Genomic DNA, 19,656 nt, shown 5'->3' on the forward strand with positions numbered 1-19,656 from the left:
AGAGAGGTAAAGAGAGCGAGAGAGAGAGAGAGAGAGAGAGAGAGAGAGAGAGAGCAAAGAAAGAGGGAGAAGCGAGAGAGGAAGAGGTAGAAAGAGCAGTTCAGCATGCCAAATATACTACTAACACCTACAAATCCTAAAACAACCAAAAAAGCAATCAAACATCACAATCGTCTTTGTACATGGAAATGTAATTACCAAATCCCACAGCACAGACTCAAAACTACATTTCCTTTCACAGCGTTGGCAATATCCAAGATGAATATCTTCAAAACAACGGAGACGTTGCATTTTCCTGTATTTAGCAGTCACTCAAATGAACTAGGACTGCCCCCTAGTGTTTATTACAGGTAATGACAGAGAACAGCGCCACCATTCCCTTTAAATTCTAATCTGGAACTCAAAGCCCATTCCACTGCTTTTTAAGTATAATTTTTTACTATCATAATGGATAGTAGGGAGGACCTGATTCCAGATCAGCACTCCTAATCTGAGGTGCTTCAGTTGCAGCCTGTGTGTGTGCTCACCCTAAAAATCAAATCAACTCAATTCAAAGTGTATTGGTCGCAATATCAACGCACACATAATCCAAAAGGAACAAGAAATTAAGACAATATCAGAATGAGCAATGTCAGATTTTTAATGTAAATATATACAGTATGTGTGAATGCTGTGTATAAACAGTACGGACAGAATGTGAATAGAAAAAGTGTGTACAGCAGTAGTTATATAGGATGAACCATGACTAGAATACACTATATACATATAAAGTGGGTAAAACAGCATGTAAACCTTATTAAAGTGAATGGTGAGTGTAGACAATTCTCATCATGCAGGACAGAATCCCATCGACTATTAGGTTTCAGGTAAGACCCAAATGCAGACTATGTTGAAGTAACAATGTTTACTACAGCAACAGGGGTCGATAATCCAGAGTAGTGGGGCAAAGGTACAGGACGGCAGGCAGGGTCAGGTTCAGACAGAGGTCGGTAAACCAGAGTAGGGGCAAAGGTACAGGACGGCAGGCAGGGTCAGGTTCAGACAGAGTGGTCAGGCAGGCAGGCTCAGAGTCAGGACAGGCAAGGTCAAAACCAGGAGGGTGAGAAAAAGAGAGACTGGGAAAAGCAGGAGCTGAGAAACAAAACGCTGGTTGACTTGACAAACAAGACGAACTGGCAACAGACAAACAGAGGGCACAGGTATAAGTACCCAGGGGATAATGGGGAAGATGGGCGACACCTGGAGGGGGGTGGAGACAAGCACAGGTGAAACAGTTCAGGGCGTGACATCGACAAAGGTGGACTTGATCTTATGAACCTGGGGGGTTAGCAACCCACATACACATTGTTATTATATTTATATAGTGATGTAGTAATTATGTGTGAGCAGATATCATTTAATCAATTAGTCAATCAAACATATTATGTTCATCACAGATCCTGGAGCTACAGAGAGAAGAGAGGAGTCACAATTTACAAGACTGATGGGAAATGCAAGTATTTTTGCATGTGTGTGTGTTTCTCACCGCATCCTCTAGTGCAGACTGCTGTTGGTTGAGGGTCTTGGGGAGCTTCTTGACAACCCAGTGAGGGCTGCTTGACACTAAGAACACATCGGCCTGTGGGCCCCCTGCTCTAACTGCTTCATCTTAGAGGGAGAGAGAGAGAGAGAGAGAGAGAGAGAGAGGGAGAGAGAGGGGGAGCTTGTGAGAGAATGTGTGAGAGAAAGAAAGAGAGTGTGTGTGTGAGAGAGAGGAGAGAGAAAAGAGAGAGGAGCGAGAGAGAGAGAGGAGCGAGAGAGAGAGAGGAGCGAGAGAGAGAGAGAGAGAGGGTAGAGAAGAGAGAGAGGAGCGAGCGAGAGAGAGGGTCGAGAGAGAGAGAGGGCAGAGAGAGAGTGTGTAGAGAGAAGAGAGAGAGGGTAGAGAGAAGAGAGAGAGGGTAGAGAGAGTAGAGAGAGAGGGTAAAGAGAAGAGAGAGAGGGTAGAGAGAAGAGCGGGTAGAGAGAGAGGGTAGAAAAGGAGATTAGAGGGAGAGAGGGGGGGGGGTTGCTTGATGTGAGGACAGGGGGTTAACTGGGATAGGCGTCCCAGTAGCAGGACATCTGTCTACAACTTCCGGTGAAATTGGAGGGCGCCAATTCAAATAAATAATCATACAAATTATGGATATTAAACATTTTGGCACATACAAGTATTTTATATTGGTTAAAAGCTTAAAGTATTGTTCATCTAACTGCATTGTCTGATTTACAATAGCCTTTACAGCGAAAGTATACCATGCGATTGCTTGAGGACGGCGCCCCACATCAACATGTTTTTCAACCAGCACAGGCTTCATAGAATCACAAATAGCGATTAAATAATCACTTACTTTTTGAAAATCTTCCTCTGATTTATAATCCAAAGGGTCCCAGCTACAACAGGCATGGTCGTTTTGTTAGATAGAATCCTTCTTTATATCCCAAAAAGTCAGTTTAGTTGGCGCCATCGATTTGTGTAATCCACTTGTTCAACATGCATACAAAGGAATCCAAAAAGCTACCTCTAAACTTTGTTAAAACAAGTCAAACTACGTGTCTATTTAATCCTCAGGTACCCTAAAATGTAATTAAACTATAATATTTCATATGGAAAGAAATATGTTCAATAGAAAAGCAAAATTAGCATGTGCTTGTCCTCTTCATCACATGCCCACAGACTGATTTACAACTGTGACTCTCGGTGCCAAAACTCAAAATTCTTCCTCGTTTGGGAAGAAACAAGCCTGAAATCTTGAACAAAGACTGTTGACATCTAGTGGAAACCTTTGGAATTGCAATCTGGGAGCCAGATTTAACATTGTCCCTATATGTTGTAATGGAAGAGCATGGGATCTAAAGAAAAACAACAATTCTGGTTGGTTTTTCTTTGGATTTTCTCCTACCATATCAATTGTGTTATAGTCTCATGCATTACTTTAACATTTCTACTAACGTCAACGTGTGTTCTATACAATTCTACCAATTATATGCATATCCTGGCTTCTGGGCCTGAGTAACAGGCAGTTTACTTTGGGCACGTCAGTCAGACAGGAAGTGGAGAAAATGGGGGCCTATCCCAGAGAGGATATGAGAACTTCAGAGATGCTGGGTTAAGAACTATCATTATAGTACTGTAAAAAGAAAGAAACAGAGTGGGCTTCAGTAGTCTTAAACACACACACCACTGGATGCCTCCAGCAGGGGGTTGTCTCCAGCGGGGGGATGTCTCCAGTGGGGGGATGTCTCCAGCGGGGGGGATGTCTCCAGGGTGGGGTTGCCTCCAGCGGGGGGTTGTCTCCAGCGGGGAGATGTCTCCAGCAGGGGGGGATGTCTCCAGCGGGGGGTTGCCTCCAGCGGGGGGTTGTCTTCAGCAGGGGGATGTCTCCAGTGGGGGGTTGTCTCCAGTGGGGGGGGGGATGTCTCCAGTGGGGGTTGTCTCCAGTGGGGGGGGATGTCTCCAGCAGGGGGTTGTCTCCAGTGGGGGGTTGTCTCCAGTGGGGGGATGTCTCCAGCAGGGGGGATGTTTCCAGCAGGGGGGATGTCTCCAGCGGGGGGGATGTCTCCAGTGGGGGGGGGATGTCTCCAGTGGGGGGATGTCTCCAGCGGGGGGGATGTCTCCAGTGGGGGGATGTCTCCAGCGGGGGGATGTCTCCAGCGGGGGGGATGTCTCCAGTGGGGGGGGATGTCTCCAGTGGGGGGATGTCTCCAGCGGGGGGGATGTCTCCAGCGGGGGGGATGTCTCCAGTGGGGGGGGATGTCTCCAGCGTGGGGGATGTCTCCAGCGGGGGGGATGTCTCCAGTGGGGGGGATGTCTCCAGTGGGGGGGATGTCTCCAGCGGGGGGTTTTCTCCAGTGGGAGGATGTCTCCAGTGGGGGGTTGTCTCCAGTGGGGGGTTGTCTCCAGCGGAGGGGATGTCTCCAGCGGGGGGGATGTCTCCAGTGGGGGGGCTGTCTCCAGTGGGGGGATGTCTCCAGCGGGGGGGATGTCTCCAGCGGGGGGGATGTCTCCAGCGGGGGGGATGTCTCCAGTGGGGGGATGTCTCCAGCGGGGGGTTGTCTCCAGCAGGGGGGGATGTCTCCAGCGGGGGGTTTTCTCCAGTGGGGGGATGTCTCCAGCGGGGGGATGTCTCCAGTGGGGGGGGTTGTCTCCAGTGGGGGGGGGGCTGTCTCCAGTCTGGGGATGTCTCCAGCGGGGGGATGTCTCCAGCGGGGGGGATGTCTCCAGTGGGGGGGATGTCTCCAGTGGGGGGTTGTCTCCAGTGGGGGGTTATCTCCAGCAGGGGGGGTTGTCTCCAGCGGGGGGGATGTCTCCAGTGGGGGGTTGTCTCCAGCAGGGGGGGTTGTCTCCAGCGGGGGGGATGTCTCCAGCGGGGGGATGTCTCCAGCGGGGGGTTGTCTCCAGCAGGGGGTTGTCTCCAGCGGGGGGTTGTCTCCAGCGGGGGGATGTCTCCAGCGGGGGGTTGTCTCCAGCGGGGGGATGTCTCCAGCGGGGGGTTGTCTCCAGTGGGGGGATGTCTCCAGCGGGGGGTTGTCTCCAGTGGGGGGATGTCTCCAGCAGGGGGTTGTCTCCAGGGGGGGTTGTCTCCAGGGGGGGTTGTCTCCAGGGGGGGTTGTCTCCAGTGGGGGGTTGTCTCCAGCAGGGGGTTGTCTCCAGCAGGGGGTTGTCTCCAGCAGGGGGGGATGTCTCCAGCAGGGGGTTGTCTCCAGCAGGGGGTTGTCTCCAGCGGGGGATTGTCTCCAGTGGGGGGTTGTCTCCAGCGGGGGGATGTCTCCAGCGGGGGGTTGTCTCCAGTGGGGGGATGTCTCCAGCGGGGGGTTGTCTCCAGTGGGGGGATGTCTCCAGCAGGGGGTTGTCTCCAGGGGGGGTTGTCTCCAGGGGGGGTTGTCTCCAGGGGGGGTTGTCTCCAGTGGGGGGTTGTCTCCAGCTGGGGGATGTCTCCGGCGGGGGGATGGATAGTGTGTATCCTGAGTCTTGCTGTGTTCTATAAATAAATAGTTTAGAGAGTTTGTCTGTTTCTGTTAAGGAGGAGAGTTGCAGTAAGAACGAGCATCGTTCTGCCTCAATCACTAACTCATGCAACCACACACACACCCAAACACAATAGCACAGGCACACACACACACAAATACATTAGCATAGGCACACACACACACACACACACAAACACAAACACATTAGCACAGGCACACACACACACACACACTCTCACACACACACACACACACACACACACACACACACACACACACACACACACACACACACACACACACACAAACACATTAGCACAGGCACACACACACACAAACACATTAGCATAGGCACACACACACACACACACAAACACAAACACATTAGCACAGGCACACACACACACACACACACTCACACACACACACACACACACACGCACACACACAAACACATTAGCACAGGCACACACACACACAGGGATTAATTGCTGCTGTGATAGTTATTTGGAATAATAACCAAACGTTTCTCACAATGACCCACACAGAATCCATGATGAGGATGCAGAGGAGGACAGGGGGAGGGAGGAATAACAAGTTGAAAGGGAGAGAGTGGAGGGTCTAACATAACCACATTCTGAACTGATGTGTTTGTTTTTCAGTGTGTTTGACACTTACACAGCGTAAGCACATTAAAAGCCAAACTGAAGCAGACAGTGCTTTTAAACAACTGACAGGCAGACAAGTGGAGAGCGACAGAAGACTGGACAGAGATGGTGAGAAGGAGAGAGAGAGAGAGGATTGGAGTGAGGACTGGAGAGAGAGGAGAGAGAAATATGACTGGAGAGAGAGAGATGACTGGAGAGAGAGAGAGAGAGAGAGAAAGGAGAGAGAGAGATGACTGGAGAGAGAGAGAGAGAGAGAGAGAGAGAGAGAGAGAGAGAGAGAAAGGAGAGAGAGAGAGAGAGAGAGAAAGGAGAGAGAGAGAGAGAGAAAGAGAGAGAGAGAGAGCAGAGAGAGACAGAGAACTGGAGAGAGGGGAGAGAGAGACAGAGGACTGGAGAGAGGGAGTGAGAAGAAGGAGAGTGAAAGGAAGAGAAAAGAGAGGGGAAGAGATAAGCAAGAGATACAGATGTAGAAGGAGGAGGAGGAGAGAGACACCAAAGACAGACAGGGAGAGAAAGGGAGGAGGGAAACAGAATGGAGGACAAGAGAGGTGGTTAAAAAGAGAGGCATGGACAAATAAAAAAATGAGAGAGCAAGAAAAGAGAGAGATGGAGGGAAATTGTATTTCAGATTTAATTTCCCCACTGCAGGAAGAGAATAAGGAGAATTTTCAGATATTGATGACTGAGGAGCCATTGAGTATTCATAGGCTTGTGTGTCTGCTTCTAAATCAGTCTCTCACCATGAAAATACCTCACACTCATAACAGAACATGGAGCATCTCTCTTTGAGATAGAATAACTGATTTCCATAGGCTTAGAAACAGAGAAGTAACACACACACTGTCGCACTGGCTGTGTTGTGTGAAAGCTAGAGGGAAATCCTTTGGTGCCTGTTCTGTTGTTTTATTCCAAGAACAGAGATAAAATACATCAAACATAGGATAACGCACTACAAACACACTCTGACACACACAGACAGTGAAGTGTGCATACTGTAGCAGGCAGATCAGCTTTGCCTGAGGCTCAGACGAGAGCAGTGATAAGTCCCTGTACTGACAATTAATAATTATAAGAGCCTCCTTGTCCACATGGGTTCTGTGGCTCTGGCTTCACAACTAGGTGCACCAGAGTAGATGATGATAACAGCAGCAAAGTAAACATACATATATTTCTAGAGTGAATGTCAATTGTATTTCTTGGATTCCTCACTTCCACTCTGCTTGTCTCCTTCTCAAAGTATATGAGGTTCCAGGTAGGGAATGCAGTCCTACCTGCTTCCCACTGTGGACACGCAAAAACAACAAATGTATGGCTGCATGACTAAGTCCTTTTGGATAAAAGTAACTGCTAAATATTACTATTCTGTTATTATTAGAGGTCTAGGCTGTGGTCTTGGTGGCTCTGGGCCCATGCAGGCTTTTGTTCTAGTCTGAGGTAGACTGGTGTCATTCCCTCTGGTCCAAATCTTTCTTCAACATGACCAGCACTCCACCCACTGATGGACTGAGCTTCTGTAGGACACACAGAGAGTAGACACAACATAAATAATGGGTGTCCCAAATGGCATCCTATTTTCTATAGGGTGCCTATTCCCTATGGGCCCGGGTCAAAAGTAGTGCACTAAATAGGGAATTAGGGTGCAATTTGGGACACAACTATAGCCTTGCTTTGTCACGTCCTGACCTTAGTTCCTTTTTTATGTCTCTGTTTTAGTTTGGTCAGGGCGTGAGTTGGGGTGGGCATTCTATGTTTTGCATTTTATGTGTTGTATTTCTGTGTTTGGCCTGGTATGGTTCCCTATCAGAGGCAGCTGTCAATCGAACCATACTTAGGCAGCCTGTTTTCCCACTATGGGTTGTGAGTAGTTATTTTCTGTTTAGTGTTTTTGTTGCACCTTACAGGACTGTTTCGTTTTCGTTCATTCTCTTTGTCTTTAAGACTGGACTGAGGTTAGAAACATTGCTTTGAGTGTCAAAAGAAAACTGCCGCCCCGTCTGTCAAGTCCTCTCCACCTGTTCTGGGTCCATCTGAGTGGTTCCATCCTGGTACACCATGGTTAGAACCAGAGCACTGGCCTACCTGGCCTCCTTCAGCACCCTGCACCTCTCCTCAGGACTCAACTTCCCAGTATCCCTTTCTCTGGGACATGGCTATGTTCAGACAAGCTTTGGATTGGTTGGACTGGGCCTGGGGGTCACTAGCTGCTTCCCCCCTCTGGTCCTGTTTCTGGGGTGATTTGACCCTGGTTAGGTCCAGGTTTGGCTCACTTCAGCTTGAATGGTTTGGGAGTTTTGGCTTGTCGATTTTGGGGTGTGTCTGAACTAGAATGGTCCCTGGTTGATTCAAACCCTCTCTCCCCCAATGGGACACCCAATCTTAGCCTACCTAGGTTGGCTGGGGGTCTATGCAGGGAGTTAGGGTTTAGGGCTAAGCCCTTGGTTCCCTCAGTCTTGTGAAGGGTCTTGCCATTCCTCTGAACTCCCAGGTGTTTTCAAAATGACCTGACGATGAATGCTGGAACCAAATAATGTACTATTTTGCTGTGTTTACAAAAAATTATGGTTACACATAATGAGCATTAATAGAGTGAACAAAACCTTTCAAATCAAATCAAATGTATTTATATAGCCCTTCATACATCAGCTGATATCTCAAAGTGCTGTACAGAAACCCAGCCTAAAACCCCAAACAGCAAGCAATGCAGGTGTTGAGGTACGTTGGCTAGGAAAAACTCCCCAGAAAGGCCAAAACCTAGGAAGAAACCTAGAGAGAAACCAGGCTATGAGGGGTGGCCAGTCCTCTTCTGGCTGTGCCAGGTGGAGATTATAACAGAACATGGCCAAGATGTTCAAATGTTCATAAATGACCTGCATGGTCCAATAATAGGTCTGGGACAGGTAGCACGTCCGGTGAACAGGTCAGGATTTCATAGCCGCAGGCAGAACAGTTGAAACTGGAGCAGCAGCACAGCCAGGTGGACTGGGGACAGCAAGGAGTCATCATGCCAGGTAGTCTTGAGGCATGGTCCTACGGCTCAGGTCCTCCGAGAGAGAGAAAGAAAGAGAGAATTAGAGAGAGCATACTTAAATTCACACAGGACACCGGATAAGACAGGAGAAGTACTCCAGATATAACAAACTGACCCTAGCCCCCCGACACATAAACTACTGCAGCATAAATACTGGAGGGGTCAGGACACACTGTGGCCCCATCCGATGATACCCCCGGACAGGGCCAAATAGGAAGGATATAACCCCACCCACTTTGCCAAAGTACAGCCCCCGCACCACTAGAGGGAAAAACCACCAACTTACCATCCTAAGACAAGGCCGAGTATAGCCCACAAAGATCTCCGCCACGGCACAACCCAAGGGAGGGCGCCAACCCAGACAGGAAGATCACATCAGTGACTCAACCCACTCAAGTGACGCACCCCTCCTAGGGACAGCATGAAAGAGCACCAGTAAGCCAGTGACTCAGCCCCTGTAATAGGGTTAGAGGCAGAGAATCCCAGTGGAAAGAGGGGAACCGGCCAGGCAGAGACAGCAAGGGCGGTTCGTTGCTCCAGAGCCTTTCCGTTCACCTTCACACTCCTGGGCCAGACTACACTCAATCATATGACCCACTGAAGAGATTAGTCTTCAGTAAAGACTTAAAGGTTGAGACCGAGTCTGCGTCTCTCACATGGGTAGGCAGACCATTCCATAAAAATTGTGCTCTATAGGAGAAAGCCCTGCCTCCAGCTGTTTGCTTAGAAATTCTAGGGACAATTAGGAGGCCTGCGTCTTGTGACCGTAGCGTACGTGTAGGTATGTACGGCAGGACCAAATCAGAGAGATAGGTTGGAGCAAGCCCATGTAATGCTTTGTAGGTTAGCAATAAAACCTTGAAATCAGCCCTTGCCTTGACAGGAAGCTAGTGTAGGGAGGCTAGCACTGGAGTTATATGATAATTATTTTTGGTTCTAGTCAGGATTCTAGCAGCCGTATTTAGCACTAACTGAAGTTTATTTAGTGCTTTATCCGGGTAGACGGAAAGTAGAGCATTGCAGTAGTCTAACCTAGAAGTAACAAATGCATGGATTAATTTTTCTGCATCATTTTTGGACAGAAAGTTTCTGATTTTTGCAATGATACGTAGATGGAGAAAAGCTGTCCTTGAAACAGTCTTGATATGTTCGTCAAAAGAGAGATCAGGGTCCAGAGTAACGCCGAGGTCCTTCACAGTTGTATTTGAGACGACTGTACAACCATTAAGATTAATTGTCAGATTCAACAGAAGATCTCTTTGTTTCTTGGGACCTAGAACAAGCATCTCTGTTTTGTCCGAGTTTAAAAGTAGAAAGTTTGCAGCCATCCACTTCATTATGTCTGAAACACAGGCTTCTAGCGATGGCAATTTTGGGGCTTCACCATGTTTCATTGAAATGTACAGCTGTGTGTCATCCGCATAGCAGTGAAAGTTAACATTATGTTTTCGAATGACATCCCCAAGAGGTAAAATATATAGTGAAAACAATAGTGGTCCTAAAACGGAACCTTGAGGAACACCAAAATGTACAGTTGATTTGTCAGAGGACAAACCATTCACAGAGACAAATCACAGAGACTATCTTTCCGACAGATACTTGTCCGTGTAGACCAATTTGGGTTTCCAATCTCTCCAAAAGAATGTGGTGATCGATGGTATCAAAAGCAGCACTAAGGTCTAGGAGCACGAGGACAGATGCAGAGCCTCGATCTGATGCCATTAAAAGGTAATTTACCACCTTCACAAGTGTAGTCTCAGTGCTATGATGGGGTCTAAAACCAGACTGAAGCATTTCGTATACATTGTTTGTCTTCAGGAAGGCAGTGAGTTGCTGCTCAACAGCCTTTTCTAAAATTTTTGAGAGAAATGGAAGATTCGTTATAGGCCGATAGTTTTTTATATTTTCTGGGTCAAGGTTTGGCTTTTTCAAGAGAGGCTTTATTACTGCCACTTTTAGTGAGTTTGGTACACATCCGGTGGATAGAGAGCCGTTTACTATTATCAACATAGGAGGGCTAAGCACAGGAAGCAGTTCTTTCAGTAGTTTAGTTGGAATAGGGTCCAGTATGCAGCTTGAAGGTTTAGAGGCCATGATTATTTTCATCATTGTGTCAAGAGATATAGTACTACAACACTTGAGCGTCTCTCTTGATCCTAGGTCCTGGCAGAGTTGTGCAGACTCAGGACAACTGAGCTTTGAAGGAATACGCAGATTTAAAGAGAAGTCCGTAATTTGCCTTCTAATAATCATGATTTTTTTCCTCAAAGAAGTTCATGAATTTATTACTGCTGAAGTGAAAGCCATCCTCACTTGGGGAATGCTGCTTTTTAGTTAGCTTTGCGACAGTATCAAAAATACATTTTGGATTGTTCTTATTTTCCTCAATTAAGTTGGAAAAATAGGATGATCGAGCAGCAGTGAAGGCTCTTCGATACTGCACGGTACTGTCTTTCCAAGCTAGTAGGAAGACTTCCAGTTTGGTGTGGCAGCATTTCCGTTCCAATTGTCTGGAAGCTTGCTTCAGAGCTCTGGTATTTTCTGTATACCAGGGAGCTAGTTTCTTATGAGAAATGTTTTTAGTTTTTAGGGGTGCAACTGCATCTAGGGTGTTGCGCAAGGTTAAATTGAGTTCCTCAGTGAGGTGGTTAACTGATTTTTGTCCTCTGACGTCCTTGGGTAGGCAGAGGGAGTCTGGAAGGGCATCAAGGAATCTTTGTGTTCTCTGTGAATTTATAGCACGACTTTTGATGCTCCTTGGTTGGGGTCTGAGCAGATTATTTGTTGCAATTGCAAACATGATAAAATGGTTTCTATAACCTTTATATTCTCTCAATTCCTTTCACAGCAAGATGGTGAAAAATGTGTGTGTGAAATGGTGAAGAGACAGCAAGAGGAGAATGAGAGAAGAGAGAGAGAAGAGAGAGAGAGACAGAAAGAGAGAAAGAAGAGAGATAGAGAGAGAGAGAGCGAGAGAGAGAAAGAGAGAGAGTCAGTCCCAGACAGTGATCTCTAGTGCAGTCAGTCCCAGACAGTAATCTCTACTGCACAGTCAGTCCCAGACAGTGATCTCTTTTTATTTTTTTCATATATTTTTTACCTTTATTTAACTAGGCAAGTCAGTTAAGAACACATTCTTATTTTCAATGACAGCCTAGGAACAGTGGGTTAACTTCCTTGATCAGGGGCAGAACGACAGATTTGTACCTTGTCAGCTCAGTCCCATACAGTGATCTCTACTGCACAGTCAGTCCTAGACAGTTAGACAGAAAAACAGACAGTCAGACAGACAGTCCAGAGAGAACAGACTAACCTCCATCTAACCCAGTCTCTCTCCACTGGAATACCTGCATTATTCATAGGAAGAAACTCCACTTTTTTATGCAAAGTGTGTGCAGAGTTGAATGAATCCAAATTCAGAGTCAGTGTGTGTGTGTGTGTGTGTGTGCGTGTGTGTGGTGTGGTATACCCTGCTTACCAAGAGAACATCCTCAACTGATTCAGCTCTCTAGGGAGAGCTCGGCTGATTTCCTTGTAAACAGAAACAATTACATGCTGAAACACACACGCACACACACACACACACAGTTTCTGCTGACTATGTACCTCTACAGAGTCCTATATCCCCTAGGCTAGTATTCAGTTAGCCACTGAAGCCCTAAGGATGGCCCATAACCCAGTATGGAGTGTAAGATCCTCCATTTGGAAACACTGCCCATTCACATCTCCATACAGAATCTATGTACTGCAGGGAAGCGGACTGCAGCACCATGATCTGCCCAGCACTCTGTCTCTCTCAAACACTGTGTGGTCTGCCCAGCACTCTCTCTCTCTCAAACACTGTGTGGTCTGCCCAGCACTCTCTCTCTCTCTCTCTCAAACACTGCATGGTCTGCCCAGCACTCTCTCTCTCTCTCTCTCTCAAACACTGCATGGTCTGCCCAGCACTCTCTCTCTCTCAAATAAAGCATGATCTGCCCAGCTCTCTCTCTCTCTCAAACACTGCATGGTCTGCCCAGCACTCTCTCTCTCTCTCTCTCTCAAACACTGCATGGTCTGCCCAGCACTCTCTCTCTCTCTCTCTCTCAAACACTGCATGGTCTGCCCAGCACTCTCTCTCTCTCAAATACTGCATGATCTGCCCAGCACTCTCTCTCTCTCTCTCTCTCTCTCAAACACTGCATGGTCTGCCCAGCACTCTCTCTCTCTCTCTCAAACACTGCATGATCTGCACAGCACTCTCTCTCTCTCTCTCTCTCTCAAACACTGCATGGTCTGCCCAGCACTCTCTCTCTCTCTCAAACACTGCATGATCTGCCCAGCACTCTCTCTCTCTCTCTCTCTCAAACACTGCATGGTCTGCCCAGCACTCTCTCTCTCTCTCAAACACTGCATGGTCTGCCCAGCACTCTCTCTCTCTCTCTCAAACACTGCATGGTCTGCCCAGCACTCTCTCTCTCTCTCTCTCAAACACTGCATGATCTGCACAGCACTCTCTCTCTCTCTCAAACACTGCATGGTCTGCCCAGCACTCTCTCTCTCTCGCTCTCTCTCTCTCAAACACTGCATGGTCTGCCCAGCACTCTCTCTCTCTCTCTCTCTCAAACACTGCATGATCTGCCCAGCACTCTCTCTCTCTCTCAAACACTGCATGGTCTGCCCAGCACTCTCTCTCTCTCTCTCTCTCAAACAATGCAAGGTCTGCCCAGCACTCTCTCTCTCTCTCTCAAACACTGCATGATCTGCCCAGCACTCTCTCTCTCTCTCTCTCTCTCTCTCTCTCAAACACTGCATGGTCTGCCCAGCACTCTCTCTCTCTCTCTCTCTCTCTCTCTCTCTCTCTCTCTCTCTCTCTCTCTCTCTCTCTCTCTCTCTCTCAAACACTGCATGGTCTGCCCAGCACACTCTCTCTCTCTCTCTCTCAAACACTGCATGGTCTGCCCAGCACTCTCTCTCTCTCTCTCAAACACTGCATGGTCTGCCCAGCACTCTCTCTCTCTCTCTCTCTCTCTCTCAAACACTGCATGGTCTGCCCAGCACTCTCAAACACTGCATGGTCTGCCCAGCACTCTCTCTCAATTCAATTCAATTCAATTCAATTCAAGGACTTTATTGGCATGGGAAACATGTGTTAACATTGCCAAAGCAAGTGAGGTAGATAATATATACAGTGAATATATAAAGTGAAATAAACAATAAAAATGAACAGTAAACATTACACATACAGAAGTTTCAAAACAATAAAGACATTGTCATATTATATATATATATATATATATATATATATATATATATATATATATATATATATATATATATATATATATATATATATATATATATATATATATATATACAGTGTTTTAACAATGTACAAATGGTAAAGGACACAAGATAAAATAAATAAGCATAAATATGGGTTGTATTTACAATGGTGTGTGTTCTTCACTAGTTGCCCTTTTCTCGTGGCAACAGGTCACAAATCTTGCTGCTGTGATGGCACACTGGAATTTCACCCAGTAGATATGGGAGTTTTTCAAAATTGGATTTGTTTTCGAATTCTTTGTGGATCTGTGTAATCTGAGGGAAATATGTCTCTCTAATATGGTCATACATTGGGCAGGAGGTTAGGAAGTGCAGCTCAGTTTCCACCTCATTTTGTGGGCAGTGAGCACATAGCCTGTCTTCTCTTGAGAGCCATGTTTGCCTATGGCGGCCTTTCTCAATAGCAAGGCTATGCTCACTGAGTCTGTACATAGTCAAAGCTTTCCTTAATTTTGTGTCAGTCACAGTGGTCAGGTATTCTGCCGCTGTGTACTCTCTGTGTAGGGCCAAATAGCATTCTAGTTTGCTCTGTTTTTTTGTTAATTCTTTCCAATGTGTCAAGTAATTATCTTTTTGTTTTCTCATGATTTGGTTGGGTCTAATTGTGCTGCTGTCCTGGGGCTCTGTAGGGTGTGTTTGTGTTTGTGAACAGAGCCCCAGGACCAGCTTGCTTAGGGGACTCTTCTCCAGGTTCATCTCTCTGTAGGTGATGGCTTTGTTGTGGAAGGTTTGGGAATCGCTTCCTTTTAGGTGGTTATAGAATTTAACGGCTCTTTTCTGGATTTTGATAATTAGTGGGTATCGGCCTAATTCTGCTCTGCATGCATTATTTGGTGTTCTACGTTGTACACGGAGGATATTTTTGCAGAATTCTGCGTGCAGAGTCTCAATTTGGTGTTTGTCCCATTTTGTGAAGTCTTGGTTGGTGAGCGGACCCCAGACCTCACAACCATAAAGGGCAATGGGCTCTATGACTGATTCAAGTATTTTTAGCCAAATCCTAATTGGTATGTTGAAATTTATGTTCCTTTTGATGGCATAGAATGCCCTTCTTGCCTTGTCTCCCAGATCGTTCACAGCTTTGTGGAAGTTACCTATGGCGCTGATGTTTAGGCCAAGGTATGTATAGTTTTTGTGTGCTCTAGGGCAACAGTGTCTAGATGAAATTTGTATTTGTGGTCCTGGTGACTGGACCTTTTTTGGAACACCATTATTTTGGTCTTACTGAGATTTACTGTCAGGGCCCAGGTCTGACAGAATCTGTGCATAAGATCTAGGTGCTGCTGTAGGCCCTCCTTGGTTGGTGACAGAAGCACAAGATCATCAGCAAACAGCAGACATTTGACTTCGGATTCTAGTAGGGTGAGGCCGGGTGCTGCAGACTTTTCTAGTGCCCGCGCCAATTCGTTGATATATATGTTGAAGAGAGTGGGGCTTAAGCTGCATCCCTGTCTAAGCCTTTTTTGCCAATTTTAAACGCACTCTTGTTGTTTGTGTACATGGATTTTATAATGTCATATGTTTTACCCCCAACACCACTTTCCATCAGTTTGTATAGCAGGCCCTCATGCCAAATTGAGTCGAAGGCTTTTTTGAAATCAACAAAGCATGAGAAGACTTTGCCTTTGTTTTGGTTTGTTTGGTTGTCAATTAGGGTGTGCAGGGTGAATACATGGTCTGTTGTACGGTAATTTGGTAAAAAGCCAATTTGACATTTGCTCAGTACATTGTTTTCATTGAGGAAATGTACGAGTCTGCTGTTAATGATAATGCAGAGGATTTTCCCAAGGTTACTGTTGACGCATATTCCACGGTAGTTATTGGGGTCAAATTTGTCTCCACTTTTGTGGATTGGGGTGATCAGTCCTTGGTTCCAAATATTGGGGAAGATGCCAGAGCTAAGGATGATGTTAAAGAGTTTTAGTATAGCCAATTGGAATTTGTTGTCTGTATATTTGATCATTTCGTTGAGGATACCATCAACACCACAGGCCTTTTTGGGTTGGAGGGTTTTTATTTTGTCCTGTAACTCATTCAATGTAATTGGAGAATCCAGTGGGTTCTGGTAGTCTTTAATAGTTGATTCTAAGATCTGTATTTGATCATGTATATGTTTTTGCTCTTTATTCTTTGTTATAGAGCCAAAAAGATTGGAGAAGTGGTTTACCCATACATCTCAATTGTGGATAGATAATTCTTCGTGTTGTTGTTTGTTTAGTGTTTTCCAATTTTCCCAGAAGTGGTTAGAGTCTATGGATTCTTCAATTACATTGTGCTGATTTCTGACATGCTGTTCCTTCTTTTTCCGTAGTGTATTTCTGTATTGTTTTAGTGATTCACCATAGTGAAGGCGTAGACTCAGGTTTTCCGGGTCTCTATGTTTTTGGTTGGACAGGTTTCTCAATTTCTTTCTTAGGGTTTTGCATTCTACATCAAACCATTTGTCATTGTTGTTCATTTTGTTCGGTTTTCTATTTGAGATTTTTAGATTTGATAGGGAAGCTGAAAGGTCAAATATACTGTTAAGATTTTCTACTGCCAAGTTTACACCTTCACTATTACAGTGGAACGTTTTACCCAGGAAATTGTCTAAAAGTGATTGAATTTGTTGTTGCCTAATTGTTTTTTGGTAGGTTGCCAAACTGCATTCCTTCCATCTATAGCATTTCTTAATGTTACTCAGTTCCTTTGGCTTTGATACCTCATGATTGAGTATTGCTCTGTTTAAGTAGACTGTGATTTTGCTGTGATAGGGGTGTCAGTGGGCTGACTGTGAACACTCTGAGAGACTCTGGGTTGAGGTCTCTCTCAAACACTGCATGATCTGCCCAGCACTCTCTCTCTCAAACACTGCATGATCTGCCCAGCACTCTCTCTCTCAAACACTGCATGATCTGCCCAGCACTCTCTCTCTCAAACACTGCATGCACACATTTGAGTAGGCCTAGTTGTGATTTCAATACTTTTTCCTGTGTATTCTGAAATACACAGTCCAAAACAGGTAATTTTATTTGAGTATTTGAATTGTTAATTTAAAAAAAATCTAAAAGCCAACCAAATTGTATTTGAAAGTAATTACAAATATTTATTTCAATGCTATTTTCAAATACATGGGTTAAATGCATGGGTGTACTTTCCACGTGTATTTCAACAATTAACTACTTGTTTTTTCAAAGGCTATCTGAATACTTGTTTTGAAATGTATTGAAAAGTAGTTGAAGCATCTCATTAAAATAACCCAGGTCTGACATGCACACACAGTGGACAGACTAGAGGGTTAAACTATCGTCAGGCCTTTTAGTTTAACACCCAACAGGGAGCCATCACTTCTCTACGCTGTGGTGTGCCGTGGTGCAATACTGTCGAACTCTTCCATTTCCATGGAAATCAAGGGGGATGAGTAGTGGGGGATTTCACTCTGTTTCACTCACTCTCAAGGCAGTGTTCCAAATGGCCCCCTAGTACACTACTTTTGACCAGGATCCACAGGGCTCTGGTCAAAAGTAGTGCACTATGTAGGGAATAGGGTGGCATTTACAATGTATCTCAAAGGGTTTCAGGGAGAGGGACAGGGGGTTGTGGTTTGAGTGGTTTTCTGCATGGGAGCGAGATACCAACCATAACACAACTATTAAAATCATACATTTCCCGAGCACCATCACTCAGGTGTTTACCAAAACAACTGGAGTCTGGGAGGCCATTTTGTTGTTGTTTGAATTACGGACTGCAGATTGAACAATATGCGTGTGTGTGTGTGTGTGTGTGTGTGTGTGTGTGTGTGTGTGTGTGTGTGTGTGTGTGTGTGTGCGTGTGTGTGTGTGTGTGTATCTGTGCTTGTGTTTAAGCCAGACCCTGTGTCTGCATACTGAGTGAGGTCATTAAACTCACTGAAACATAACTGAGGTCTGATATCCTGTCTATACATTACTGTTCCTGACTCAGCTGTTCACTGACACACACACACACACACACACACACACACACACACACACACACACACACACACACACACACACACACACACACACACACACACAAACAATTCCTTACTGCATACTGAAACATAGCTGAGGTCTGATATCCTGTCTATACATTACTGTTCCTGACTCAGCTGTTTACTGACACACACACACACACACACATGAACACTTCCTTACTGATTCTCTGCCAGCATGTTCAAAGTCAGTTATAATCACTGTATCCTGATTCACACTTTTTTGGTTTAGTCCAAAAAAGGGCCTAGTCAAAAGTTAAGCACTATATAGGGAATAGGGCGCTATTTGGGACGCACATTTATTTCATCAGCACTGTGATATATATGATCTGCCTGGGGCCCTGAGTTTTTCCTAGTCAGGCCTTGTGGTTGGGGGAAATCTCTGGGCCCTATAGATTACTGGTCAACAGCTCCAGGATCAGCTTCCCCTTCACCAAATCCCAACAGTAACCATTAGAGGGAAAAATGATAAACCAGCCTTAAATTAGCATCTATGAACAATACTGAAAGTCCTGTAAGGCCATCTAGTGGCTCATTACAGAAGTGCCAATTTGTCCAGGATATAAAATCCCATAAAATCCCTAACATCCATCTCTAACAGTGGAGGCTGGTGGGAGGCGCTATAGGAGGACAGGCTCATTGTAATGGCTGGAATGGAATAAATGGAACGGTATCAAATGGTACCAAACCACAGTCAGCATCTCCTCCTCCAGCTGAAACCATTTATCTGGAGACATGTCTTTCTGTGACCTGAACTAACCCATGTTTCCACTGTGACCTGAACTAACCCATGTTTCCACTGTGACCTGAACTAACCCATGTTTCCACTGTGACCTGAACTAACCCATGTTTCCACTGTGTGCGTAATGTGTTAGTGTGACCTGAACTAACCCATATTTCCACTGTGACCTGAACTAACCCATGTTTCCACTCTGTGCGTAATGTGTTAGTGTGTCCTGAACTAACCCATGTTTCCACTGTGACCTGAACTAACCCATGTTTCCACTGTGTGCGTAATGTGTTAGTGTGTCCTGAACTAACCCATGTTTCCACTGTGTCCTGAACTAACCCATGTTTCCACTGTGACCTGAACTAACCCATGTTTCCACTGTGACCTGAACTAACCCATGTTTCCACTGTGACCTGAACTAACCCATGTTTCCACTCTGTGCGTAATGTGTTAGTGTGTCCTGAACCAACCTGTGCTTCCTCCACGGTTCTTCTGTGCAGTAGTCACCAATGGCCCATCCATGTCCCCCTCTGTCACCCCCTGGCCCTCTCCATCTCTCAACCGCCCTTGTGAGGGGGACACCTCCTGGTGGTGGGGGTTGGTACTGCCACTGTCCTTCCAATCTATCTTTTTCTTCATCCCTCCTTCCGACTCCGCTCTTCATTCGCCCTCCACCACTCCCATGCTGTCAATCTTTCCGCCCTCTCCATCTCTCTACCCTCTCTGATTGTCAGTAGTCATGTCACAAAAGAGCAGTTTCCTCTTCATGGGGTCTCTCTGTGGTTCTCCCCTGGTCCTCCTGCTGTCACTAACTCCTCTGACTGGGCTATCTCCCTGCAGTGCCACCTGCTGCTCAACTAACTCAACTACACTGTGGCTCTCTGCACTATCCCTGTGGCTGAGGTTCTCAGTAACTTCGCAA

General features: G+C 45.9%; 1 protein-coding gene across 1 annotated transcript; it reads right to left on the reverse strand.

The window, feature by feature from the left end:
- Positions 1-1,275: 1,275 nt before the first annotated feature.
- Positions 1,276-19,373, reverse strand: LOC118966165 (early nodulin-75-like). Its single transcript, XM_036989264.1, has 3 exons — positions 19,205-19,373; positions 3,201-4,993; positions 1,276-1,317 (listed from the first exon to the last, which is right to left on the reverse strand). The coding sequence occupies exons 1-3, from the start codon at positions 19,371-19,373 to the stop codon at positions 1,276-1,278; spliced, it is 2,004 nt and encodes a 667-aa protein (XP_036845159.1).
- Positions 19,374-19,656: the final 283 nt, after the last annotated feature.

Source organism: Oncorhynchus mykiss, chromosome 9 (assembly GCF_013265735.2).
Source record: "Oncorhynchus mykiss isolate Arlee chromosome 9, USDA_OmykA_1.1, whole genome shotgun sequence".
Taxonomy (NCBI): domain Eukaryota; kingdom Metazoa; phylum Chordata; class Actinopteri; order Salmoniformes; family Salmonidae; genus Oncorhynchus; species Oncorhynchus mykiss.